The following is a 9,906-nucleotide window of genomic DNA, read 5'->3' as shown; positions in this document are numbered from 1 at the left end:
TCATATGGGACAAGATTCGAAAGGTCAATGGGTGGTATGCTTCTCATCTCTTTTCCATCTTGCTCTGCAATGGCCAGGAAGTTGCTGATGTACAAAACATTGTTGATACTCTCGTTGAGAACTGTGCTTATCTTTCCAGCACTTCTGTCTCTTCCTCTGCTTTCTTGGTCATCAAGTCTCGGGCAGATTCGCGCCAGTTGGCAGTCATAACAAGCTTACCCATATGAAACCTTCTGTTGCTCTTTGGCGATCTTATTTCCAGGTGGAGGATGTTGTTCTGACTAAGCTACGTATTAGTTACAGTTCTTTAGCTCATCGTTTTCTTTTATCTGGTACTGACCCACCAATGTATTGTCTTTGTGACACTCAAGTCACAATAGCCCAAATTTTATTGTCGTGCCGTCGTTACGACTGTGAGCGGCGGCACCATTTTCGACATATACTTCCTACGGGTTTAACCCTCACGTTGAACGGTTTCATTGGCGATGGTAACACTGTCTAACTTGACTGTGTTTTTCGTTTTTTGCGGGTTTTAGGGCCTTTTATTTCTGTTTAAATCTTTTACCTCAATTTTTAACATTGTTTCATTTTAACTCAATTTATTTTTACATTTTATAACAATTTTACTTTTACAGTTTTTACCGGTTGTGGTATGGAAGTTGTCCATAAAAACATTAAAATGATGTTGGACTTACCATCTTCATAGTAAAAAGTTTTGTCAGTAAAAAAACTATCCTTCATTTCCAAATTTGTTAAAAAAAAACACACACACTTCATCCGTATTCAATTATTAGAAGAAAACAAGAATTATAAAACCATTAATTAGATAATTGAGCACCATTCTTCCTCCCATAATTCAAGTATAAACGGGCTGACACAGTCTTTCCAGGCCCAGTGTACTGAATTGAGTCACAGATCAAATGATAGAATTGATTGCTTGGCTTGTTGTTTTAAGGTGTTTGTAAATCCGGTGTGTGTTTATGCACACCCAGGCACGATATTTCTAGTTGCAAACAAGAGAGTTACTATTATTTAAAAAATGAAAGATATGAAGGAATAAGATACTATCAAACAATGAATATATAGAACCCTTGTGATAACAAATACCTTAGACAAAGTTCTACTTAGTGATTATTGTAACATAAAATACATTTTGAACCGTGTCACAAATTGTTTGAGAGCCACTTTCCACTCTAAGTAGGAAGGAAAATGGGTTCATTTTCAAGCGTCTCCAAGGGGGTTCTGCAATGGGCACAAAAATGAGAGAGTAACAAACCAGTCTTATGCAACCTGTAGTCTAAATGATCCATTATAACATCTTGTCAACGGTGCTATAATATAGAAATAAGTTTATTTAATGGAAATAGAAAAATTAAGAATTGTAGTGGTTGCTACCTGCCAGTGTCTTCCCTGTGGGTTGAAAATTCAAAATTATGGACGGTGGCAAGTAGTCTTCGTAGCTTTGTCATAAAAAACAACAAAAAACTTTTATCTTAGTTTTTATTTTTGACATTGTAAATATATACTAGAATCATATTGGGTTTAATAAACATTAGCTTCAAAAAAAGTTATTTTTTGTAACTATGAAATCTCGCCAAAATAAACGTAAGCCTAAATTATTTGTTTACTTGAATTTTATGGGAATTAAAAGCTTGAATAATCTTTTCCATTTGAAAATGTAATAATGTTGTTAAATTATAATGTGGTTTATATTATTATAAGCTGTGTTATAATTATTTCTTTCAAGATCAAAAGGCAACTACGACTTTTCGAGCTATAAAGTAATATGTTAACCCTAGCAAAAATTATAAAATACAGCATCAGATTATTTTAAAAGTTTGGACCATTTTGGACACTGACTGATAAAAGTTTTATATAGACAACACTTTAGTACATTTTATGACATTCATGTGTCGTAAAACAAATTTTTAAAAATATTTTAACATTCGAAGCTTTATTGTTAACGTAGGAATGAGCGGCTTAGAAAATGAACTTTTTGACTTGTTTTCTTAGCTCCAATGACGAAAGACCGTGTATTTTTCCGAGAGAGTCTGGACTCGACTGAGTACATGAAAATGTTGGCTTCCGTTGATCGAAAGTTAGTTATGGAAGAGATCCTTGAGAAACGACGTCAAGCACTTACTATTCCAGAAATTGCGTATGATGACGTGAGATACATAGACGAAGTTTTTGTTGACATCAGAGAACTCACAAGTGAAAACAGAGAAAACGAATGTAGCAAAATTATTTACAGATAGCTTTCTTTTTTCAATTCGCTGATATTCACACCCCGAAATTACACAAAACCAATATACCTTTAAATTAAGTTTTTCAAAGTTACGTACATCGTAAAATATTAAGAATTATTAAGAATTGAAACCCTTTTCCCAAAACCATTTGGCAAGAAAATATCGCAAGGAAAAATAGCTGTTATTTAAGTACTCGTCAAATTACTGGCGAAAATTAAATTCATTGATCTCATTCTTGCTCCTAAAATGAGGATTTAGTTAAGGTTAACTAAAAGTGAGCCAAATATTAGAAACGCAACCAAAGTTTTTTTTCTTTCTTACATACAGTGAAATTCGACATCTGATTGAAACTAATTTCTTTTGTAAGGAACATAAAATATATATTTTACAAGGAAATGATTCATTGAAAATATATCGTGGAGGAGGTTCTGTACAGTCACCAGGGAAAATTAATCTCGCATCATTTAAGTTATTTAATATATGTTGGAATTAAGTTTGATGTTTTCCATGAGTTGAAAATCCCAAAGATTAAAATCACTAAAAAATTAATAATTTTGATCCTGAACGTAAATCTCTTATAATGGAGCATGACGTTAAAATAGTTTACTGAAAAACTTGTTTTCTTCTACCTTTCGGAGCTAACCAGGGCGTGATACGCATATTCCAGGCAAAGAAAAATAAATTAACTACCGAAAATTTCAATTCGCAATGATTCGCTGATGCGTATATAAGTCATTTAGCAGTACCACCTGACCATATGGAAGTTTTCGAAGATGACTTGTGACCTTTACTACAGTGGTCGCTAAATGTAACCCCCCCCCCCAAAAAAAACGACAACAAATGGTCCCATTAGATGTACTGTTATTCAAAAATCAAACAACGATTCGGACGAAAATTAACAACTTGTTTTGAGCATCTAATTTTATTATTAGTAAATGTTTTTGTTTATTGTGGTTGCAAATTTTTACATCGGAAAAACTTTAGTCTGGATTATAATCCCACTGTTTGTTAACAAAATATGTACACTTTAATAACGTATTTGCGAAACAAATGTTGCTTTTGAGAGCAGCAGTACTGTCTTCTTGATGATTTTTTAAAGCTTAAAGCATTTTTGAAATGTTTGTTCTAAGAGTGTACAATTTAACTTCTATAATCCTTACATGCATTTTCCTTAATTGAAGATTTAAAATATCCACGATGTTGGTTGTTTAGTTTTATTCTTTCTCAGGAGTTTTAAAAGATTTAATAAGTTACTAGAACGTGTGGTAGATTTTATACTTTTATATAAAATGTTTGAGTGCTGAACGACCTCATGTAGATGTGAAAAATAAAGGTTTTTGTAAAATGATGAGACATTTTTTTTTCAGATTCACTGTTAATAAAAAAGTAAGTGAATGTACTAACCATAACATAGTGTTTTTTTAGAAACAAATATGCCGCTACTTTCCCTTTATGGAGTTTATTAAGAAACTTTTATTAATATTTCAAGTTTAGAAGCACAACTCACTAATTAGATGTTAAAGGCAATGGCGGAAATTGGTCATTAACTGAACAATGTCGTAATTTCCCTCCAGTTTTTTTTACATTGATCACAAAAACCGGCGAACCTTGTCCTAAAGTAAGAATTAACAGAATCGACTGCTCAAGGTACACCGGGCAATGTTGTAAAGTTCCAAAGTATTCTATTTAATCATACTTAAAACAACATAACCCAATATATGGGGCCAAATTGTCAGAGACTGGGGATTGTAATCAATCCAAGAGTAAAGGGAAATTACTACATTGGCTGGACTTCGGTCATTGGCAATAAAATATATATATATATAACATAAATGCCATTTTTGTTCATTTTTAATACCAAATTACCTATTAGCCTAAGAAAATTTAAAAGGTACATATAGTGATATAGAAAGATATCACGAGTATCGTAAAATGCCCTTTTTTTATCTGAAAAGAAGAATAACCGTATTATTATGTAACAGAAGTCGAAATTTAATCGTGAGAACATTTTCGGAAGCAGTTTATTAGTAGTGATTTCATTCATGCAACCAACATAAAGGTTGAACAAAATGAATAAATTATGTATTAGAATGATTAGTTGTTGTTTGTAATTAAGCACAAAGCTACACAATTGGCTATCTGTGCTCTGCTCACCACTGGTATCGAAACCCGGTTTCTAGCGTTGTAAGTCCGCAGACATACCGCTGTGCCACAGGGGGTAGAATGATTAGAGCATGAAGACCTTCAAGTATCTATTTCTTCACTATTCGGTAAGTTAACGATTGCAAAATTAGGCCTAACAGCCTAACACTAGCTTAAAATGTTTTATCTGGCCACTCGACTTTCAATAACCAATTAATCACTTTTTTCAAGGCTTTATTTAATGAGAAAATTGTAAGTTAAGGATAACCTCCAGAATAGGCGAAACCTAGCTGGGTCTCACATACGTGTACTGAAGATAAAAGTTTCAAGCCTGTCGGACGTCTATTGGAATTGAAATAAGTGGTGTGAAATACATAAGGAGGCAAAAAAGTGCTTTTAGGGCTAACAAAAATGATAACAATCACGCTTGAATGCAGATTTTTTCTCCTCACATTCTTCCCAATTATTCGCTTCGCGAATTTAAAATCAGAAGTGTGTAAAAATAACATTTTCAAATCATTTGCCCGACACAAGTCACTACCCCAGGCTAGAAACCGAGTTTCGATACCCGTGGTGGGTAGAGCACAGATAGCCCTTTCTGTAGCTTTGTGCTTAATAACAAACAACAACACTACCCCAGAAATATTCACGCTTTCGATTCGAAATTCGTAAAAAACTAAATAAGAGACAAAAAGAAAGAATGCAGTCAAGCGTGCAAATTACCTTTTAACTAGTAAACATACACATAAGTAATCGTGTATGATGTATAATAATATTGAAATTATTATCAGAACTTATAAAAGTAGAGTGTGTAATTATAAGCCAACCACATTATATCTGCTATATTCGGTGCCGTTGAGGCCTTTCTCGAAATAACAGTGCTCATTAGGTCGGCTGGAATGCTGTGGTATGCAGGCATACCATGCATTTTCTACCTTCTTATTTTAATGTAGATAGTTTCAAATTTGCAGGCATATCATATGTTTTTTACTTACTTTAGTTATACAGAAAATTTTTAAATATTTTGTTTCTATTCAGTGAGAAAGTTGTGTTCTCTCTAAGCTGGCTCACAATAGTAATAGCACGACTGTTAATCCTGGTTGATGAGAATTTTAGTTGAAAAGTCTTTGGTCGCTGAATTCTGCTAGTAATATTTATTTCCTGATGCCTGAAATGAAAAGTAAGTTGAGGTTGGCGGCTCCTAGATGACAGCACATTATGGCACCATCACTAGGGGATGTAACTTCGGAAGGTCACGGAAGTGCTACAGCTGGAAGCAGCCTATTATAAGCTCTTAAAGTATGTGATAATGTGTAATTGTGATAAATGTACATAATAATGTGGGTATATAAATGCATACAAGTGTGTGGCCTAATACTCGTTTATGAACATTACACAAAGGACACAACAGTAAGCAAAGTGTGTATGGAGACAAAAGATATATTTTAAGATTAACTGTTATAACTGACGTGGAAGGTATTATTTGAAAATATAGTGCACCAGTTATTTTCATTAATTCCGACGAGAGAGTGTTTCAATTTTGGCATTTAAATAAATTGTTAGTAGTGAATTTTCATGGAAAACATAAAAGTATCAAAGAGACTCGTACTACATCTGAGAGAAAACAGTTTTAACTATGTGTTTTTCATAAAGAGTAGTGCAATATATTTTTATTGGATCGAACTGAAATATTCATGAGCGATTGATATTATTAGTACAATACAAAATTCACAGACGGTAGCTTAGTTATCATAAGGAATGTAAACTTGGTGTACCCAGTGTTTTATTTGGTTCTGATAAAATACACTTGGTCGTGCAGATTGAAATATTTTTAATAATTACAATTTTACTAGATAGATAGAGTGGATCCACAGCTGGCTCCATCCTTGGTAAGTAGTCTCAATGGAAGCTTCCAAGTCCTCAGAAAGTTGAATTTCTGCTAACAAGTTCTTCTCTGAGTTACCCAGTTGGTCATTATCTCACTGATGTACTTCCAAAGATGACCATGGCTTGGATTGCCTGTCCTTCTGAATTGTATAATACACATAATTGATTACTTGTATTATAAGGTATGATCCTTCCGAACACTCACTTATATTTGTAGTTTGCCTTCTCTTGGGCGAAGAACTGATTAGCCCTACCCTATCACCATGACGTAATACTGATAAACTGGATTTAATCATAGTGATAGGGTAGAGCTTTTGTTTATTACAAGTTGATTTAAATATTCCTTAGGTAAAGACAAGTCCAACACTTTGTTCTTCATATTCACAAGATCTCTTCCAACCACCAATTCCCTAGGAAACGCTAGAATGCCTGGTTCCACTATGCCCCACTCACTAGATGAAGATTTATCGTTAATAATTTCTAGTATGAGTACTTTTTTTCTTAGTGTACAGGGAACACCATCCTTGTTATCACTAGAAGTTTAACCTCCAGTGTGGAAATTGTCATGTAGCACATAAGGATTTTCTGGTAATAGACTATGAAGCTATATGAAGCAAGTTTAATCTTACATCCATATCTCCACGTGGAGTCAGTTCTCAATGTCAATTACCCACGTATCATGAGGTACAGAGAAGCTTCCCGCAATAAAAGCAACTTTCAATTTCCTTTTGCTGGAACTTTATGTCCTTTTGCAGTTTGCGTCAATCCCTTTTCTTTCTTCATATCTGGAGGCAATTTCTCTCCTTTCTTTTTTAACAACTCGTGTCAAACTTATGTAGCTGTAGAAACAGTGTCACTCAAAATACTGCAGGTTTTTTTATCAGTAACCCCATGGACAGTTTTCTTCAACTTCATCCTACAAATCTAGTTCGTTCCTTCCTTTTTTATTAAATGCATGCCCTTGGGTTAATGTCTCCTTGGCTTAATAACAAATATTGATACCTTAAAGTTTTGGCTGTATTAGCCATAGTTCCCACAATTACAACAGTCCCCTATTTAACTATTTATCTGCAGCTTTAATAGATTCAAGCTCCATTGCCAACTGAAAAGCTTCTTTTAAAGATGTACACCCATTTTGCTTCAGTGTGCTATTCACACCCTTATCTGATATGGCATTCATAACTTGGTCATGTGCCAAAGAATCCATCATTTCATGAGAATCATCTGGATAAGAGAATTATGCAAGCCCCCTTTCCAACTCTTCCATTAGTTTGGTTAAAGTATATTCTTTCCTCCATACTTTATTCTAGCACTTTGCTCTAAATACTTCTTTCTCGTGTAACACACCAAACATGGTGGATAAGGCAACTAACAGTGCTTGATAGGTGTTAAAGCTTTCAGTTAGATGGTTACTTAATGTTTTCAAAGCTGATCCTTTTATACAAGTGGCAAGATGAATAGCTTATTGTTAAATATTCCTTCCATTCACTTTGGAAATTATTTTGAACTGAGCCTTGTATGCTTCTTGTGGAACTGGTCCGGCATGGCCGGGTGGCTAGGGCGTTCGACAAGCAAGCTGTCACTGCTAAGTTAAGCACGGCTAGCACAGATAGACCTTTGCGCGAAATTTAAAACAAACCAACCAAACAAATCCTTTGGAACTTTCCCATCACAATCAGTTGGTTCCCACTTGTCAGATGTTCAATGTTCTCTTGTACTTTGCTTATTACTTCATTGATTTTGTACTTCTTCATTCTTTGATCTTATTATTGTAATCTCCCTCTACATCTCTAATAACTTCATCAATCTTTTCCTCAATCCAATTTATTTTTGATACTATTCTTTCAACAGTACATCCCTTTCTTTTAACTCTTCTTTTAAATTCCTGTCACATTCTTCCAAATGTCTGTTTCTTTCGGGACTGGCATGGCCACGTGGTTAGGGTGCTCGACTTTCAAGCTGTGGGTCGCGGGTTCTAATCCCCGTCACACCAAACATGCTCGCCCTTTCAGCCGTAGGAGTGTTATAATGTTACGGTCAATCCCACTATTCGTTGGTAAAAGAGTAGTCCAAGAGTTGGCGGTGGATGGTGATGACTAGCTGCCTTCCCTCTAGTCTTACACTGTTAATTTACGGATGGCTAGCGCAGATAGCCCTTGTGTAGCTTTGTGCGAAGTCCATAACAAACAAACAAACTGTCTCTTTCTTCTCATTGTTTATCCCCTTCTTCTAGTACCTAACGATTGCATCATCTTAAGAAACGCTTAGCTTTCATTCTTTGACCTTCTGGTCGTTATCTTCAACAGTTAAAGTTCTATTTCAAGTATATTCAAAGTTTTATTTTATTTTTACCAAAATAATCCCACCCCTGGCATAAAAATGTAATGTTGTTCTTTTAAATTACTTGGTAAAAGTAATTCAAAGTCAAGTCCACTAATTATATTATTTATTTCCTTCTTTAACGTTCCTACACGCTTAAACACTATGGTAGCTTGTAGAACACGTTAACTGTGTTACACTAACTTAAAGATAAACGTACTTGTAGAAATTCACAGTTGACCACTCAACTAGCAGTAATATCTGTGAATTCGATGAAATTAGACTGTAGCAGTGGGAGTAGCGGATCAAAGAATAGATTAGTATGTCATATGTTATCCAAAAAACTTTTAGGTTGTAAGAGAGAGTAAAGGACTATACGTCTAGAACAAAAGAATATATATATACATATCTCATAGTTTTCGGTTGAATAATGCTGTAAATATATATGTATTTTTCAATATTATGACTAGTGATGATTAATAATTTATTGTAGCAAATTGTATGGTATAATATAAATATGTGAGGTCATTCTACAAGTACAATGAAGAAACTGACAAAAGTAATATGATATTAACAATATATATTATCATTGAATTATAAGAAATAAAAACAAATGTTCATTTATCAACCTACTTCAATGAAATTGTTTAAAAAAAGAGGGGAAACAAGTAATAAAAAATTTAAAATACTGTTTGTGATGTAGGTATGGCAATGCCAAAAAGTACAAAAACAAGGTAGGAATGAATAGACAAAACCGTACAAAAATCTTTCCAAGAATAACTTTAACGTACAACTAAGTGTTGAATTCCTGTCAGTTGCATGAATTCATGTTTAACTAAAAGTATTTAAACAGAATAGTGCCATACAGTCTTGCAGTGGCTAATAACCATAAGCTTGTAAGACTGACTCAGTACTTACTGGCTACTTATTTCTGGATTTTTGTATGATTTTGTGTACTCATCCCTACTTTCTTTGTGTACTATTTGGCATTGCCATCCCTACATCATACATAATTTTTGCCAAAAAAAGAAAAGATTATTACTTGTAAATTATTATTATTTTTTCCAGTGTAAATAAAAATTTCCTCAATATTTCCACTTGTAATATACTTCGTTTACATAAACACGTTTCAAGGCACTTAAAATCATCGTGAGCTTAAACTATAATGTTGAAAAATAGTTGTTTAATTTCTTAAAAACATAACTTTTTTTAGAAGCCAACATGCCTTACAGTGCTTACACGGAGTTACAGTATTTTTCGGAATATAAGACGCACCCTTATTTTGAAGACAAAGTTTTGGGGAAGAAAA

At 33.8% G+C, this 9,906-nt stretch overlaps 1 protein-coding gene across 1 annotated transcript in view; it reads left to right on the top strand.

Annotated features, from left to right (window-relative positions):
• The window catches only part of LOC111086009, a 13,354-nt gene extending 9,782 nt beyond the window's left edge, over positions 1 to 3,572 (top strand). The window contains exon 2 of the mRNA XM_022387211.1: positions 2,014 to 3,572. Within this exon, the coding sequence (XP_022242919.1) occupies positions 2,014 to 2,258 (245 nt within the window). The 3' untranslated portion in view covers positions 2,259 to 3,572. The remainder of the gene's footprint in view (positions 1 to 2,013) is intronic.
• Positions 3,573 to 9,906: the final 6,334 nt, after the last annotated feature.

The sequence above is a fragment of the Limulus polyphemus genome, unplaced genomic scaffold (assembly GCF_000517525.1).
Source record: "Limulus polyphemus unplaced genomic scaffold, Limulus_polyphemus-2.1.2 Scaffold777, whole genome shotgun sequence".
NCBI classification, from domain to species: domain Eukaryota; kingdom Metazoa; phylum Arthropoda; class Merostomata; order Xiphosura; family Limulidae; genus Limulus; species Limulus polyphemus.
The sequence above is the reverse complement of the archived record's forward strand: the minus strand, read 5'-3'. Positions and strand labels throughout refer to the sequence as shown.